Source organism: Papio anubis, chromosome 12, assembly GCF_008728515.1.
Source record: "Papio anubis isolate 15944 chromosome 12, Panubis1.0, whole genome shotgun sequence".
Classification (NCBI taxonomy): Eukaryota; Metazoa; Chordata; class Mammalia; order Primates; family Cercopithecidae; genus Papio; species Papio anubis.
The window spans coordinates 82113713-82133508 of record NC_044987.1 but is presented as its reverse complement, the minus strand read 5'-3'; the positions used below and the strand labels follow the sequence as shown (position 1 = coordinate 82133508).

Sequence of the window (19796 nt, the reverse complement as noted above, 5' to 3'; positions counted from 1 at the left end):
AACATCCCAGTCACTCATGATTTATCTCCTTTATTAATACTTTTTACATTTGCACTTAAAATATATGTGTGGAGGGCATATGCATACACATACTCAAGCACACCACTTTTCATAACCAATAACTACTTAACAGACAACCAAGGTACCTTGAGAGTTTCAATTCACCGTGTTTGCTGTTATACCGAAAAACAATTTACTGTGATTCTGAGAGCATTGTTAAAACATTTCCTAACTACAAAGAATTGTGACTCAAGTACTCTGCTAAGTAGAGGGACCTTGAAGAGTTAGACAAAACTCTGTTGGAATCTAAGCTCCTCCCCTCCCCTCAGCAGGTTACTCAACTTCTATGTTTCCATTCCTCAAGATGGAACCTGCCTTTCATAGATGAGAGCACTTGAAAAACAATGGTAGTCCATACAAGGCCCTTATCTTCTCTATCACATACTTACTTTCCCTTCTTTAACAATCCTCAAGATCTTGTTTTCAGACTTCTTATCTGTGAAAGCGGGAATCATGATCCAGTAACAAAGAGACTTTCATGTTTTCAAATACAATTTTCAGGGAGCTGACTTATTCTAAAGTTATAGATATTGCTCTGCAGCATTAAGTGACACTTTATTTTAAACAACTAGTTCAGTTTTGAATCTCAAAATGAATTGTAGGACTACAAAGTTTTTCATATGGGCTTAAAATAAATTTCAAGAAAATTGATATAGGTAAAGATTAGACTGATATGAGATTGCACAGAATACGTTTTGTAGTGCAGGAGAGACTAACCGTTGGTAAGAAGTCTGACTGATTTTACTTACTGCATCATCCAGTAAGTTTCCTGTACTCTTTTTTCCAGAAGACTTTGATGAAGGAGAAGGTGAAGGAGAAGGGGCAGAAAGTGTTTCTTCTTGTTCAATCTCTTTTTCCAATTTTATCAAACCAGGAGGCTCCACACCATACCTTTAAAAAGACACTGAATCATTACACATGCATAACTTATAATGATAAAATTACAATATATTACATTTGATGATGAGCACCATGGGAGTAAATTGCTGACTTTTAAAAACAACATTCACTTTTTTTCTGGCATTTAAATGGTAAGCTCTTGAATTAGCATCCTTCTAAGCAGAGGAAAAACACGTATACCTGCTGTGTATTCATATGTGCACATATATGGACACACATAGTATACTAAAAATAAATAAAAACACTCAATGCAATATATTAATGAAACAGCAACATGAATAACCATGTAAAATGTGGTCTTCAGCATTCGCATTTACCAGCTTTACTGATATTAGTGCTGTAATTAAACTATTTTGAACCTAAGTTTGTTAAAAATAGAAATACAATCAGAGGGTCAGAGTCAAGTTTGCAAACAGCAATCCTCAGAAATAAACATCTTTAAGTGATTTAGCAGGAGAGAATTAACTTTGAATATATTTCCTATGGGCCCAGAACAATGTACTATCGGTTATACAATGTATAGGTTATGCTCCTAGGAACAGCATAATGAAAGCACATATATTGTGTTGGGAAACAACTGAGCAGAGAGGAAAGAGACATAATTTAGAGAAACAAGGTACAAAAAATGTGTGTTGCAAATTATAAATGCCAGAAAAGTTCAAAGGGAGAGACATAGTTACTATCTCCTGTAATCATGTATTTCTTTACCTAAATATAAAATTAGATTTGGTTTCCTAAGTAGATATCAACTGTACCTAGAAGGCCCACAATAATTCTAGAATTTGAGAGTTGCGAAGGGTTTTGGGGGTCATTAATTTACACCCTTTCACTTTTACAGATAACAATAGAGATCTAGAGAAAATATATAACTAGTGAGGAGCAGGATAAAGACTTAAATGCAGATTCTCTGACTTTAATCAGTTGATTGGGTGTTAAAAAGGAGGTGGAAAAATCACTTGGAGAGTTATAAAAATAGGTATTTTAAAAAATCAACTATTATCTACTTTTTATCTATTTTTTTAATCTACAAAGTAAATAATCTATAGGTAGATAATACATTGACAATATGTTTTAGTACCTCTTATTGAACAGTATATGAAAACATCATTAGATTTAACCTTAAATAACTGTCCTATTCTAATGGCTTATTATTTTAACTGATACCATTACACATATGTTCAGTACATACTCCTAGGGGAAAGCAGTTTCCCTATTCTTGGTGTTTTGTTTTTGCAGTGGATGCTCAAGTAGTTTTATTCCTGGCTTTTCTGCTTCATTACCCATCCACTACAACGTAAAAGGATTTATAAAATCAGTAAATTTAAGAATAAACTGAACATGCTTTACTTAGTTTACCCTACTTCTTCTGGAGAAGAAGCTGTCCACCAGGAGCCCTCCACATGGACCCCTACTTTGCTTGTGACTAGCCAGTTAATTGGCCTAATTCTGGAGCTCTGTTAAAGACACTAAGCATGTCTCTCAGCTTGGATCTTTTTAGCTGTAAAGGTGATATGAAAGTCTTTTATTTTCTATTTTTTCAGAATTCAGATAGTAAAGAGGGGTGCTATGTGTTAGGAGCCCTTTGAGAGATGGAAAATTTAAACAAAACAGTCTAGTGAGCTCAATTCTACTGAACAATTACTGCTTTGAGAACAGCCTCTAGTCCACAGATTCGTGTTTACTTACATCGATATCACTAGCTAAAAGGCTGTAGGCACCATTGAACATATTTCTAATCTTTCGTACATAGGTAACAGTTTATGGGACAGGACAATGGTGGAAACATGCTAGACTGCAAACTCTGTAGTGGTCGAGACCACCGTCTGTCTCATTCCAAGAATCACAAGCATCTCACATAGACCTGGGCACAGGGTGATTACCTGATAGCTACCATTTGAATGTAAAAAAAATTCCTCTATTCTCATATGAAAATAAGGTTCTTAATATGAATTCAGTCTTATGATTTTGAATCCCTAACTGCACACAAGGCTTTAATAAAACATGTAAGTATTAAATGTACCAAAATGCTTCACCAAAAAAAGTTAATCTGGAAGACTTTAACTTTGTCGAGAACTAGAGCACATTTTTTTATTTTTTTCTTTTTTAGTTTTCTAGTAATCATTGATTATGCTGAATTCTAGACAGCATCTGGTTACCTTGCTCTTGACAAGTACCAACAATACTCACACTAAGATTTATTTCTCATTCTTCTCTGAGTTAGATTTTGAACTAACTGCTCCATTAATCTACTTTTTAATTTTTTTGTTTTTTAAATAACTTCAACTTGTATTTTAGATTCAGGGGTACATGTGCAGAATTGTTACATGGGCATATTGCATAATGCTGAGGTCTGGAGTGCAAATGATCCCATTACCCAGGTAGTGATCATAGTACCAAATAAGTAGTTTTTGTTTAGCCTTTCCTCCCTCCCTTGCTCTCCACTCTGGAGTTCCCAGTGTTGATTGTTCCCATCTTTATGTCCATGAGTACCCAGTGTTTAGCTCTCATGTATAAGTGAGAACATGCAGTATTGGGTTTTCTGTTTCTGCTGTGTTAATTTGCTTAAGATAATGGCCTTCAGCTGCCTCTATGGTACTGCAAATAACATGATTTCATTCTTTTCTGTGACTGCATAGCATTCTATGTCTTACATTTTCTTTATCCAATCCACCGTTGATAGGCAATTAGATTGATTCCACGTCTTTGCTATTGTGAACAGTGCTGCTATGAACACATGAGTGCATGTGTCTTTTTGGTAGAATGATTTATTTTCCTTCGGGTGTATATCTAGTAATGGGATTGGTGAGTTGAATAGTGGTTCTAAGCTCTTTGGAAAATCTCCAAACTGCTTTCCTCAGTGGCTCAACTAATTCACATCATACCAACAGTGTATAAGTCTTCCCTTGTCTCAGCAGCTTCACCACTAACTGGTGGGTTTTTTGTTTGTTTGTTTGTTCGTTTGTTTTTGAGACGTGATCTTGCTCTGTCACCCAGGCGGATATGCAGTGGTGTGATCATGGTTCGCTGCAGCCTTGACCTCCTGGGCTCAAGTGATCCTCCAACCTCAGCCCCCTGAGTAGCTGGGACTACAGGCACATGCCACCATGCCTGGCTAATATTTTTTTTTTTTCTGTATTTTTTTGTAAAAGTGGAGTTTTTGTAATTTTTTGTAGAGGTGGAGCTCATCTCAAACTGGAGTCCAGTGATCTGTCTGCCTTGGCTTTCCGAAGTGCTGGCATTACAGGTGTGAGCCATTGTGCCTGACTTCATTATTGGTTTGATTCACATTTCTCTGATGATTAGTGATATTGAGAACTTTTTTGTATGTGTTGGGGCCAGTTGTATGTTTTTTTAAGTGTCTGTTCATGTCTTTTGCCCAAATTTTAATGAGGTTATTTGTTTTTGCTTATTGAATTGCTTAAGTTTCTTATAGATTCTGGACCTTAGATCTTTGTCAGGTGTGTAGTTTGTGAATATTTTCTCCCATTCTGTAGGTTGCTTGTTACTCTGTTGAATTTCTTTTGTTGTGCAGAAGCTCCTTAGTTTAATTAGTTCTCACTTGTCAATTTTTGTTTTTGTTGCAATTGCTTTTGTGGATTTACTCCTAGTATTTAGAAATCCTAGTATTTCCCAGGATTTTTTCTAGAATTCTTATAGTTTGAAGTCTTACATTTAAATCTTTAATGTATCTTGAGATAATTTTTGTATATAGTGATTGGTATGGATCCAGTTTCATTCTTCTGCTTATGGATACTCATTATCCCAGCACCATTTATTGAATAAGAGAGTCCTTTCTCCATTGCTTATTTTTGGCAACATTGTCAAAGATCGGATAGCTGCAGGTAGGCAACTTTGTTTCTGGCTTCTATATTCTGTTTCATTGTTCTGTCTGTTTTTGTACCATTACCATGCTATTTTGGTTACTGTAGCCTTAGGGTATAGCTTGAAGTCAGGTAATGTGATGTTTCTGGCTTTATTCTTTTTGCTTAAAATTGTGTTTGCTATTTCGGCTCCTTTTTTTTTGGTTCCAAATGAATTTTAGAATACGTTTTTCTACTTCCATAACAAATGACAGTTGCAGTTTGATAGAAATGGTGTGGAATTTATAGATTGCTTTGGGCAGTATGGTTGTTTTAATGATATTGGTTTTCCCACTTGTTTGTGTCATCTATTATTTCTTTTCTGCAGTGTTTTGTGGTTCTTCTTGTAGATATCTTTCACTTCTTTAGTTAGATGTATTCCTAGGTGTGTTTTGTTTGTTTGTTTGTTTGCTTGATTTTTTGTAGGGAGATAATTTGACTTCTTCTTTTCCTATTTGGATGCATTTTATGTCTTTATCTTGCCTGATTGCTCTGGTTAGAACTTCCAGTACCACGTTGAATAGGAGTGAAGAGAGTAGGCATCCTTGTCTCATTCCCGTTCTTAAGGGAAATGCTTCCAGTTTTGACTAGCTTTTGCTTCAATATGATGTTGGATGATGTTGGCTGTGGTTTTGTCATAGATAGTTCTTATTCTTTTGAGGTAGGTTCCTTTAATGTCTAGTTCATTGAGTTTTTTTTTTTTATCATAAAGGGATTTTGGATTTTATCAAAAGTTTTTTCCATATCTATCAGATGATCATATGATTTTTGTTTTTAATTCTGTTTATGTGCTAAATTACATTTATTGATTTGCATATGTTGAACCAATCTTGTATTCCAGGAATAATGTGCTGTTAAATTCAGTTTGCTACTATTTTGTTGAGAATTTTTGCACCTGTGGTCAACAGAAATATTGGCCTGTAGTTTTCTTTTTTCATTGTGTCTTTGGCAGATTTTGGAATCAGGGTGATGCTGGTTTTACAGAATGAAGTTGGGAGGTGTCCCTATTCCTTAAATTTTGGAATAGTTTCAGTAGAATAGATACCAGCTCTTCTTTGTATGTCTGGTAGAATTTAGCTGCGTACTCATCTGGCCCAGGGCCTTTTTTTTTTGGTAGGTTTTTTATTGCTGATTCAATTTCAGAATTCAATATTGGTCTGTTCAGGGTTTCAACTTGTTCCTGATCCAATCTTGTGAGGTTGTATGTTTCCAGGAATTTATCCATTCCTCTAGAGTTTCTAGTTTGTATATATAGGGTGTTCATAATAGTCTCTGAGGATCTTTTGTATTTCTTTGGGATCAATTGTAGTATCATCCTTGTCATTCCTGACTGAGCTTCTTTGGATCTTCTCTTTTTCTTTGTTAATCTAACTAGTGGTGCATCAATCTTGGTATCCTTTCAAAGAAGCAACTTTGGGTTTCATTGATTCCTTGTATGGATTTTGGGGTCTCAATTTTGTTCAGTTATGCTCTGATTTTAGTTATTTCTTTTCTTCTGCTAGCTTTGGGGTTAGTTTGTTCTTATTCTCCTATTTCCTTTATAACCTACTTCTAAAATTTCACAAATCACTTAACCTCGATGAGTCTATTTTTCTATCAGAAAAGTAGAAATGAAAATGGCCTGTTCTCAAGATCTATTGTAGCAGTGGAGGGAGGGAGGCAAGAGGAAGAATCTTAGAAAAGCAACTGCTACTGAACATCTTCCATGCACCTGACATTGTTGGATATCTTGACATATATTATTTCTGAATCTCAGTTTTATTTAAATATAAAATGGAAATTCTAATTTCTATGTTTTAATATTATTAGAAGGAATTAAAATAGTATACTTTATGTGTCCAGTATAGTGTCTGACACATGGCACAACATCTGAGATTGTTGATAAGTTAATTGACAAATTAAGTGTTGCACAACCTGGAAACTGCAGCACTAAGGTTCTGTTGCTAAAATTCTTGGTTTTTAGAATATATTATACCACTGAATGACATCGTGTTGACTTCAAAATTAAGGTGTTAAAATACAAAGTAATATTGTTATATTCTTTACCAAAAAAATTACTGTAGGTATTTTTTAAATAAATTTCCCTAGAATTGTGAAATATCAGAAAAATCTCAGTACTGGAGTTTAGCAGATCAAGTTATAAATTCAGCTTTGCTACTAACTCACTGGATAAAATTCGGCAAGCAGTCCCTTTTAAACTCTATAAACTTTTCTGCCATCTTAGTTCCAGGAAGCTATAAAATTTGGTTATGTATAATGTTCTTAAGAGTATAACATAAACTTAGTAGTGAGGCTAGAGTAACTTAAGACATGAGAAGTCACAGCCAAATAAAAGTCATCCATAAGTGAAAATATCATATTTGAAACTTAAATTAGGTGAATTGGAAAAATATGATTTCATTTGTAATTGTAGGTGGATTCATGCCCCCTTTCAGGGAAAGATTGCATAATTTTTAAATTTTTTTACAAAGTGAAATAATAATAAATATGTTAGAGTAACAACAGACTTGGCTCTATGTCCAATATAAACAAAGTAGACTAGGTTTGAATAAAATTGGTAACAAAGTCACACATGGAAAACCTTTCTCTGGAGATTTTTCTTTATCTGGGAATGCTGAAAATTACTTATGCCACTGAACATAAAACATCAACACTAACTCCCAAATCTCTGCTTATATTGGCTTTTGAATACTTCAAACTGCCTAAGGTACAGTCAGCCAGTCCTGAAATGCATACTTAAACACAATTCATTGGCTTCCTGTCTGTCTGGAGATGTCAACAGATTGTAAATCACAAAATTCCCTTTGGGTTGGGGGCTTGCACCTGCAAGCCAACTTAGTCATCAAATAGATCTTTTTTCTGTTCTCCAAAAGGCTGCTTCATTCTGGTTTCCATGAACTCTATACCACTCCACATTTTTATTTTGTCTATGAGGTTTTTACACATTTATAGTATTTTCCACTCCCTTCCAACTACAAAGATTTCAGAGTTTTAGAATGGAGTAGCTGTTGTTCTCCAACAAATTAAGGGTCACACCAAAGAGACCAAGAAGGTCGAATCTACTAAAATCATATCCTCATACCTTTATACCCCAGTGATATGAAAGTAGGGTGAATACTCAAAGGGCAACATACCCTTGTCTCATTTTTTTTTTTTTTTTGAAAAAAAGTGATAGGGAACAGGTCTTATGGTTAATGACTTTATGATGAGGTTTTAGGAATGGATTTCTCATTTTTCTGGCACTTGACACAATTTTCGAGCTCTAGGTAAAATAACTAAGTCCCCAAACTGAGACCTGAACTAGAAAATTTACTCAAACTATTTAGTAGTCTAGAGCTTTCAAACAAAAGACATCTGGATCCTATTTTACTAGGGTTAGAGGAACAAATTTTACAGCCTAGTGCAAGAAACTGCCCTTTTAAAGGCATATAACAGACAGTTTATAGATTCTTGCAAGATAATTTTTTCCTCATTTATCTTCTGTTTTAAAGCAATTTAAAGATTGATTTAGATTTGGAAGGAAATTTCAACCATGTGAAAGTATATGATGTTCTCAGCAGTTAGCTCAAGTGCTTTAAATAGGATGGATCAGTTAATCACCTTTGTATAAGAACATTTTTTTCTTTTAAGTAACTTTTCCTTTCATAAGACCATGAATTAAAATGAGAGATTAAAGAAAATGTTCAGAAAGTATATTTCTTTTAAATGGTCATAAATTTTGCTCCAAATCAAGGAAATACTAAAAAATAAAAATCATAAAAAACTTCACTCTACCACTGATTATTGATTATGACCCCAAACAAAAATATCAAAAGTTGTTTTTTACTTCTATTATAAGGATCATTTTAATTCTACAGTCAAAAAATGTTGAATTTATACTAACTTTGTTTTCAGTAATGAATATCAAAGCACTGTCATTAAAAATATCTTTGAGGTTTTATTAACTTGCTTTTATACAGAGTTTTACTTTTCACAAGTCAAACACATATTTTATATTCAGAAACTGATATTTTTCTGAAATATTAGCAGAGGGATTTCACTCTCCAGTGATGATAGCTCTATTTAGTTGAAAATAAAGGAAGTTTTACCCATGAGAACAAAAATAAGTGGTCTCATTCAGCCATCTCAGAACTCAGAGAAGCCCACAGCTTGCAAAGGAGCTTCACTAAGTGTCCCCAGAGAGGAAAACATGGCAGAGAATCAGAAACTCACTGGGAATCATTTCCAAAGTGATGTTTATGGTTTTAAAATTATGTTTATGTAATCTGGAAAAGTGTTTCGAATCAAATATAAGAATACATCGTCTTTCAATGATGAAAAACACAAAACTCACAATATTGTACTGGAGACTTCATTAAGGTTTAAACTCATCTGCTCTGTGTGCAAATTACTGTTGTGATTATTGAGAGTGCTCCCAAAATCAGTTCTAGTTCTGCCTAAAACTGCTTTAAGTTATTAATTTGTATAATCCTTTACGGGTTTGTGAGAAGCACAAATTTAAGCATTTAGATGTAAGTTTAATGTATGGAAGGCAAAATTTAGGAGTAAAATTAGATTAAGAGAAATTTCCCTTTTTTCTTTCAACTAATTATGCTTCAACACAGGGGTAAAACAGTAAGATCTGGGTTTATTGGGTTGTTGTTTGTAAAACACATTTGAATTTGCATCAAAATGAAAAAAACTTTAAATGTATCCAGAGAGAAACCTAGACATTCTTACTTAAATGTTCAATCTATCCTACTGGTATTCAACTGTTTACCATCACGTCACACACTGAAACAACAGTAGCACCATGAATAACTCATTAGGATATTTTTATTGCTGGAAGTACACAATACTTCACACCATCCAAACGAGTAAAGAAGATAAAAGACCAAATCTGCAAATTAAATATTTTTTTTTTTTTTTTTTAAGACGGAGTCTGGCTCTGTCGCCCAGGCTGGAGTGCAGTGGCCGGATCTCAGCTCACTGCAACCTCCGCCTCCCGGGTTTACGCCATTCTCCTGCCTCAGCCTCCCGAGTAGCTGGGACTACAGGCGCCCGCCACCGCGCCCGGCTAGTTTTTTGTATTTTTTTTAGTAGAGACGGGGTTTCACCGGGTTAGACAGGATGGTCTCGATCTCCTGACCTAGTGATCCGCAAATGTAAGGGGTATCTTAATCCTTGTGGATCTTCTTTTGTAAAATCCATAATTTATTTTTTGGTAAAGTGAATAATCACTGCTTTTATCAGGTTGCATGGTAATGAAGCACGGTCAGAAATGGAACAACCCCAAATCACAATTTTAAAATATTTGGGTGAGAGGAACCCTTCATATAATGTATCACCTTGAAAATGACAAGGCCATTATAATTCACTTTCATTTACCAAGATTTTAATTTGTTGTACATCCTGTAACAAGGGACAATTTATGTCAGACTCAGAGCTGGAGGAAAGGTGATCCTTAAAGGCATTTTATCATTGGGCAGCTTGTCTTGCTCTTTGATGGCTTGTCTATGATTAAAATGTTTACTCAGCGGCCTCCCTAATCAGAGTGCTCATGGAATATAATACATAATAACAATATATAAAATAAAATCCAGAAATAAGGCAAATGCTATAAACTTAAAATTGGAGGAAAATTTATAAATCCCACCTAATTCTAGAGATAGAATAACCCCGTCTGTTTACTTCTGTATCACAACTTTCAGAAGCAAGATGCTTATCTGATGAAATATTTAGAATATTTAAGTAACAAAAAGGTTTTTTTTTTTCTCTCTCTTTAAGTAGGAACTCTAGACAATCTGTATTTCTTTTTGTTTGTTTGTTTTTGAGGTGGAGTCTCGCTCTGTGGCCCAGGCTGGAGTGCAGTGACGCGATCTCAGCTCACTGCAAGCTCCGCCTCCCGGGCTCACGCCATTCTCCTGCCTCAGCCTCCCGGGTAGCTGGGACTACGGCGCCCACCACCTCGCTCGGCTAGTTTTTTGTATTTTTAGTAGAGGCAGTTTAATCCTGTTAGTCAAGATGGTCTCGATTTTCTGACCTTGTGATCCTCCCGCCTCAGCCTCCCAAAGTGCTGGGATTACAGGCGTGAGCCCTGGCGTCCGGCCAACTTCCCCTTTCTTAAGCGATAGATGCTAAGTCCTTGGTTTTCACTTGACTCAAGGCCATTTGTCTTCCAGGCCAGAAGCCCCAAGGTTTGGTGGGGGAGTAGGTGTGGCAGGGTCCTAGAAGCAAGAGGTGTATCTTTATCCTGCCCCTTCACAGAACCCAAGTATGTGGCAGCAATGATAGAGAATGAAGTCCTAAGAAACAGCCAGATGCCACAAGTTTGAACTCTGCCTGTGCAGTGGATATCTGAGAGCACCAAGACTAGAGAGTTCTCCCCCAGAGGCCTTCCCACAATTAACTGGGAAGAGTGTGAGGTAAATAGAAATATCTTCACATGTCTCAAATTGTTTTTTTTACTCCCTGTTGAGGTAAGACTCAAAAATACTCAATTTGAATTGAAAAACATTAAAGCAATATTTTGCACACCCAATTATTGTGGCAAAATAAAATTTATACCCGATGCACAATTCACGAAGATTGTATTGATATGATGATATAAAGAACTTGAGGTTACACATTCTGATTACAGGTTAATTTTCTATTGGATCAAAGAAAGGTCTATTAATTGGCAGCAAGTTTTCTAGCCATGTTGTAAATTGCTGGTGTGCTCACCCATTTTTTTCTTGATTTTATTAATAAATTATTTGAGAATATTCATTCAGTGTTAGTTCTCACTTTATCTTACTTGTTCATCTGATCTCAACCCTAAAAGTATACCGAGATGTGGATAAGAAACCATTTTCTAACTAATCTTAAATTTTTAATTTGCATCAAGACTTCTTCAAACATTTGTATCTTCATTTCCTGTTCTTTGGGCTTCACGGACTGGCCAGAAGCCCTGTCTGATGGTATATGCAATATAATAAATGGGAAAACATGAAACCAAAGCAAGTAGGTTTAGCTAACAGAGTTCCTTCCTCTGCTTATTTAGCTATGATTTCTGCAATTAATTCTTCTTTTGCCTTCCTACAGGAAAAAACAGGTTTCAAAGAGGCTTCTACATAAGGATAACATTCTATATCTTTTTCTAATAAAAACATAGATAATTTTAAAACTATCATCCCAGTCAGAAGTGGAAACGAAAAGAGCAAAATGTTGAATGAGGGAAAGTAAAAAAAGGAATAAAAAGGGAGGCTGAAAATTATTAAAAAGTAAACAGGAAGCTAGGAGGTTAAGGAGGAGGAAGATAGACAGAATATGGGAATAGACTTCCACTAAGGAGAACTGTCATATAAAACTGCATGTACAATGTCCTCCCCCACCCCCAGGAAAGTTTTGGAGGGAAAATGTATTTTATTAAATGATATTAGCAAATGCTTAGACATAGTGGCTTTGACAACAAGATCTTGAGGTTAAGAATATTGGTGGCACACTTTTAGTTTGGTCAACTGCTGCCCTAAAGAAGTTCATACTATCATTCGCGAATGAGTAGCTTCTCAACATCCAGGTTAAACATTAGCAATGAAAAGCCAGCAAGCTTCTGTGTTGCTTGGATGCTGAAATCGTCTATGTCGTGACATAGTTGCAGTGGTTTGACCTACCTGGCTGCAATCCGGCCAAGCTCTAGCAGACAGAGACACACTTCTCTGGGTTGCTTGTGGAGGACTGAAAGACAAGACAGAGGCAAACACCTTTACAATAGAAGGAATAAGCAGCTCAACAGTACTGGCTTGCCAGTGACCCTCATCCCTCATGCTCCCAGGAAAGGATCTAGTCTTCATTCTGACAGTCATAGAACCCATCGCATTCCTCAATTCACCTGGCTCTACTAAAAGTTTAAATTTGTTCTCAAAACTCTGCCTATGCTTCCTGTTGAAAGCTATTCGTCTCAGGAACTCTCACCCCAGGTAAATCTCACCCTAAAAATGTTTTCTTCAATTAATTAATATTGGTAAGTCAATATTGGATACCTAGGTAGCTGTAATTATGATATCTGTCAATAATTGATATTTAAAAACACAAAACACAACTATGGAGCAAGGGCTAGCCATTTTAATATTATGGGCCTACCTCCAATAGTGGTTTTAGCAGGAAAAAAATGAAATAAGGATAAACATTTTATACTACATTCTTTTGTTATTCTCCAAAGATGAATGTCAAAGTGAGACCCTGTCACTTCATGTGCCCTTCGAATCAAATCTGATTAAATAATACTTTAGAAAGAAACAGTTTCAACTGACTGAATTTTGTAAATATGTACCAATGCACCATCAGCCAGTTTTGCCCGTCACAAAAGCAAATCAGGAGGTTATACTTTGAATTGATATTTCTATTATAATGTGATTAATTAGTGCATTTGCTTTATTGATAGACATTCAGTAACGTTTTTGTCAAGCCTACAAGAAGAGCATGTAAAAGAGCGTACTATTCTCTTTTTTAAGCAAAATGTGGGGATTTTTACAATATTCTTTTATTCAGCACTGAATAAAGATAAGAGAGATTGGAAAAAATTTGCACTGAGAATAGTCTTACACTGATAAATAATATTCTAAAAGAAAATATTAGCTTATTGATTGTTTATTGATAGACTTTAAGAAAAAGAGAATATTGCCTTTATTCTTAAACACAGAATTCTGTAATAATTTAACTTGCCAGAGTTAGTCTATTCACTCAACTTAAATATTCTAATTCCTTCTTTCTACAGATTATGGTAGTGGCAATATTTGATCCAGTGACAGCACAGTGGAATTTGCTGGGTGTGTGTAGTAAATAGAATAAACACTTTTACCTGATTGTAAAAGTATGTGATTTCATTTGGTTTTAGGGAGACATCCAAATGTATTATTATTTGGTTATAAAATGACATTTTAAAGCTTTTAAAATAAATTTGAATCCTACCAGAATTCTAATCCCTCCATTAAATTTTAAATCCTACAACTAATTATGGAAAATCTGAATTGCAAGATATTTCTATTACTGATAACACAAATTTTAGATTCAGATGACCATTAGTAAATTGTCACAAAGTCCTAGTTAGGGAATTCTTAATTACTTTTAATTAAAAGGGTTTAAAATGAAGATATTTACTACCTCCAGTTTCAAATGTACTACAAGTTGACTGTGGCTAGAATGATATCAACTTCATAAGGTTTAGCATATTAAATAAATTCCAGCACATAGCAACCTAAGGGCTGTAATATCACACAGTCATCAATTTCATACAGAGAACAATAACACATATTACAAAACAGAAATAAACAAATGAAAATGGATCTTCCTGTCTAGATCATCAATTTTTTTCTGATTCAGATTTTTTTTTTAACATATCCATGGTACAAAATAACAAAAGGGAGTTTTGAGTGGGAGAAAAAAGTATATAAAAACTGAGGAGAGGAGGACTTTTAAAGCTAATGCTCTCATCCTAAGTAAAAGCTGTGTGAAGCAGTGGCTGTAGCATCAAGAGCTTTGGATACAATGTCATGCATTTCTTGATGACAAGAGTGTCAAAATCTAAAAACTATTAGTTAACTGACTAAATTATGTCAATGTGCTACTAATAACCAACTATAAAAGGTAATACCTGATAATAATGGTTCTTTAACCAACTTACTGTACATATTCTGAGTACTAATTTGGAAAATCAAATTCATTCTGAAGAAAAATAATAATGTGAGTGCTATAAGAAAGACAATTTCACATGTAGGATGCATCAATATTGTGTATTTCTTTGCTTCTTCATTTACCAATTTAAAACAGCTTTTGCATGCCAAAACTCAATATCAACTCTATCATAGACTCATTAGAAAATCAGTTTGGCAAACTGAGAAGAAACTGCATGATTCTCCATTTTATTTCCTTAACAGAATCAGCCCATTAAAATTTAACACAGATAAACCTCTTCCCCAGTATCACTTCTTAGGAAAATGCTAACAGAAAAATGGTGTTTTACTTTCAATTTTTTGTGTAACTATCGCCTTTTTATAAAGCAATAACATTGCTTTAAAGCACATCTGTAATATTACCTCACACGTTAATAGCTTTTCAAATAACGAATATACCAAGCCTGGCCACTAATGGACCAAAAAAAAAAAAAAAAAAAAAGAATGATTGGTGACCAGTAAGCAATGACTTAGATAGATCTGTAGAGTTGCATAACTTAGCTCAATACTTAAAACAGAGAAAGGCCTTAGTAACTACTATGCCTTATAAGACAAGGAAGATGATGGTTATGTGGTGGTGGTGATAGGGGTTGTGATGCTGAACAAACTGAATAAAGGCTAACGTTTTACCTAGCATCTTTGGAAAAGGAAAGAATTTAAATCATGCAAATATTTAATTGCAAAACCAAGCACTCTTACCTTCTGGCTATAAAATTTAAATTCAAATGTCTGTATGTAGTATCTATATTATACTAAAAAGGTGACTTTTGTTGTGGCACTAGAGCAAGTTCTAAACTAAAGTTAATAGAAGAAAAGAGTATCATGGCTGTGTAATTCAAGCCACAAAGCTCTGAGTGTGAGTATGAGCACTAATATTTGCTGGTCATGTTATTTTGGGAGGTTATTCTACAAAATCACATTTTTCTGCAGGAAAATAATAATGCCCACCTCATAATATTTTTGTGATGATTAAACAAAATAATATTTACTGTTATGCTTAGCACAGTACTTGGCATATAGAGAATACCTGCCCAATGTTAGTTTTATATTTTTTCTTTTCATTATTATTATTTTACTTGGTTTAGTCGATTAACATTAATTCACTTTTTTCCCCATAGGCACTTTTTTTGTGTGCATCATAATGTGTCAGTTACTAGACAGTGAAAGAAACTCTGGAATGAAGAAAAGATTACTGTTATGAGATGTAATTTCAATTGATTCTGTTATAATGAGTATACATTAAATTTTTATCTTTTATATTATATCAGATATAGTTAATTTTAAATTTAATAAAATTTCATGTCAAATGAGTCAATTTGGCCAACATATAAAATATAAAGCAGATATCCTTCAGCGATTACAAGTTGATGCTAAGTATAAAGTTCAAGTAACAATTGCATTAGGACATATATCAGTTTCTGAAACACCAAATATCTTGCCTTTAATTTTCCTTTGTGATTAAATTTAGTAGAGTTCACTTTTAGTAATTATTTATGTTGATTATGTATTATCTATTTTAGAAGATAAAATAACTGAATGTATACCTTTATCAAGATGATTAGACAGGGAACTTTCATTGTATTGTGTTTGTACTAAAGCCCTTGCATCCAGTCATATGTACTAGTCATTTTAAGCACATTTCATCATTTATCTTTTTCAAAAGAGCGTCTAGTTACTTTAAAATTTATAGTAGGAGAAATTTTCCCCACTTTATCATTGTAACATTAACGAAGTCTTTTGCTTTGAGTTAGGGGTAGAAGAGAGGATTGCTGTAGCTTTCCTCTGAACAAATTCTCTTCAAAACAAATAAAGAGCTCTCTAGTCAATGGTGATTATTACACAAATGGTTTTATCATTGGCGGCTTCTTTTTAAATAATCAAAACCATTTCAAGAAAAGCATAATGTAAAACACCTCTGGGAAAAGTAACACAGGTTTCCATTCTAAAAATATGTGGCAAGAGACTCAATCTCATAACCTAGATTCTATTAAAAAAATCTCATGGGCATCAAATGTCAAATGGAATGCTGCTAGCCCCAGGAATAGAAAATGAGGCCTTCTACTAAAGCAAGAGGGTAGAATTTCAATGTCACAGAATCTGCAAGGATAAAATGCATTGGACCATGAATGTATAGTTTAGCTAAATATATTAAGTTTTAACAGATGGGCAAAGAAATGAAAGCATGAAAAATTGTGTTGTCTATTTGGTTTCTTTATAACTAGAGGTTATAACATTAATGGTAATGTTGAAGAAAATTGCTTTTTAACCTTTTGTTTAGTAAGGAAACTTGAAAAATATACTTTTAGATAAATGTTGTTCACTTATAAGAATATCATAAATTAATGACTGCCTACTTTCCCAGAGTAGAGAATTGCTTCTAATATGCCATGGAGAGTGGTATTGTAGAAGAAATAGTAATCTAGAGGTCAGAAGAATTGGGTTCTACTTAAGGCTAATTTCTTCAACAAGTGCCATGTTTTCTACTTGCTCTTCTTTATAAGGTAACCATACAGTTAAGAACACTTCGTACCTGGCAAACACTCAATAAATGTTACTCTCTTGCACTAAAGTGTGACCCACAGACCAACAGTATTGGCATGGCACAGAAGCTTGTTAAAAATGCAGATTTGGGGCCCTATCCAGCTCTAATAATCAGAAACTACATTTAAACAAATTTTCCAGGTGATGCGTGTATAAAGTTTGATAAGTACTGTATTAATCAATGTTATAATAATAAATAGTGGTTATAACTCCTACATCTGTTTTGCTGAAAATATTTAAGTGTGCTTTGATATATGTAACATGCTCTACAAATGTGAAGGATAACAATGGTGTTAGTGGTGGTGATGATGATGATGATGATAATGATAAATGGAGGGGAAATAATGTGAATGTTGGATTAGCCCTTAATAAATATTATAGGCATTTCTCTCCTGCCAGAATCTGTAAGATACATAAAAACTTTCATGCTTCCCAAGAAAGTGAAGACAGTCACAAACTACTTTCTGTGTCATGTCACTCTGAGTAAGACCCACACAAAAATCTGTGAGGTTAAATGTAGGTGTCAAATAGGGATAGTAATTTGGGGGCTATAAAACTGATCTGAGGCTAACGAGAAGAAGGAAAAAGCAAACAAAGAAGAATCTCACAAGCTCAATAATCATATGTGTGAGTATCCACATTTCCCAGAATCACCAGTAAAAATGATTTAAAACGGAATATGGCATCCATATAAATCATTTGAACAAGGAGCGTCCATTAATAATCTCATCAGTAATGGAAACCCTACAGAGTAGAACGTATTTCATTGCCTTTGCCCCGGAGTTGAGAAATATCCTGGAAGAAAGAATGCTCTTTCTCTAGCACCCAGTGCCCAGGTTAAAATAATGGATTAAGCCACCATCACTCAGAACAGTAATGAGAGGTGAGTCTTTTCTAAGTTGCTGTATATTTTTTCCTTTTGCTTGAAATAATTCTAATAACATCTAAAATGAATGCAGACAAAGTATACGTTTCTATAACAGATGGGGCATGATTTTTGAAGGTGACTGGAGTTGAATTCAAACTGTAGCTGGGCCATTTAAAAGTTGTGTAACATTGGGCAAGGGATTTAATTGCTCCCTCCTGCATCTTCCCTGGCATAGGGGAGAGGGCCAGATTTGAAAAGAGTTTTCTCAGTTCCAGAGTAAAAGTGAATTCAAATGCTAAATTTCATAAAACCAAAATGTGTTAAAAAGCAAAAAGTCTAAAAGAAAATGATCCTGGGAAATAAATGAATATAAATAATCCAGGGCTGAATGAATAGCCTGAAATTATTTTTGTAAATTAATACTAACAAAAGTAATATAGCTTTTTTTCCACAAAAATACTCTCATAGTCTTCAGTATAGACAAAAACAAGAATAAGGAGTGATTTATCAAACACTTAAAGGCAGGCATAGATTCTTTTTCTGATGCAACATGTGACTTTAAGAAATGAAATGGAAAATGCTAGTATTTAAAAATCCACACACAAACCTTTTCACTTCAGGTAGACAATGTTTGGCTCTGAAGCAAAATGCTGGCCAATGTTCAACAAAACAAAATATTCATAAAATTCCTCATCAGAATGATGCATCAGAAGAAGACAGTACCACACAGCAAACACAAACACAGAAAATAAAAAGTTTTTAAAGTTATACTCAAACAAATCACACACATTTGCATGCTACACCGCAGATAGCAAACCCTTTTCTTGTTGAGTAGATTCTTTCTCAGAGAAATAGATGAAGCATAGTCACTGGATTCCAAGTCCTATAATTATCCAATAACATAATGATATTGACACAATTATAGCAAGCAAAAAAAGTGTGTATTTTTAAAGTACTTCCCCATTCCTTTTTTCTCCAGCTCCCAGCTCACCAGAATATATATAAATAAAACAAAATAAATTTCTAGCAAAAAAAGTTAACTTGACAATTTCTAAATTGATAGGCCAATGTAAATTACAAATAATAAACTGTACAGAAAGACTAGCAGTAATTTAAGAAAATGGTTACTCAAAATATCTTAGTAAAAAATGACATAAAACCATCAATTTTATGATTCATAATTGAAAACTCTTTTTAAGCTTGAAAATAAAGTATAGATTTCTGATCTTAATTTAAATTGTAAAAATGAGCCCCATAAAAACACTCAACATCATTTTAGAAAACGTGCTTAAATTTTTTATTTAAATGAACATTTGAAAAATTACTAAATTTACTGTTAGCAAGATTATTCATTAATATAGTCCAATAACTTTTACATTTTGGTGAAATTGAAAATATAAATGCTTTCACACCTAGAGCCTTCTATAGATATATATTTTTTAACTCTACACTAAAAATTAATTCCTTATGAAATAATTATTGGGGTCTATTTTGTTTATAGACTGATCAACTACATACTTCTGAATTCAAAATATTTATGCTCATCTTTTTACCTTAAAGCACAATCCTAAATATTTTAAAGGAATCGAATGAAACTGTTGTTCATCTTAATATATCAGAGTAATGAAAAGAAATGTTTCTCTTGTCACTTGTATGTCAACATGGTTTGAACAGCAAGGGTCAGAGTGAAGGTTATACGTAGACCCTTCTGGTTACAACATGCTCCGCAGACCACACAAAAACCTTTGTTATGATACAACATAGAATTCTGTAATCACTTAAAATATCAGTTTAACTTCAACAATGTGAAAAATCCTTTTAATATACTGATGGATAAAATTTTATGTCAATAAATCTCTAGGCTAATTGGTCCAATTG

At 34.0% G+C, this 19796-nt stretch overlaps 1 protein-coding gene across 3 annotated transcripts in view; it reads right to left on the bottom strand.

The window, feature by feature from the left end:
- The window catches only part of GAS2 (growth arrest specific 2), a 174895-nt gene that overhangs the window by 62792 nt on the left and 92307 nt on the right, over nucleotides 1-19796 (bottom strand). For all 3 annotated transcript variants that reach the window (XM_021925950.2, XM_003910117.4, XM_031653386.1), the window contains 2 exons: nucleotides 12452-12515; nucleotides 810-951 (listed from right to left, as the gene is read on the bottom strand). In XM_021925950.2, the coding sequence (XP_021781642.1) occupies nucleotides 810-951; nucleotides 12452-12515 (206 nt within the window). The remainder of the gene's footprint in view (nucleotides 1-809; nucleotides 952-12451; nucleotides 12516-19796) is intronic.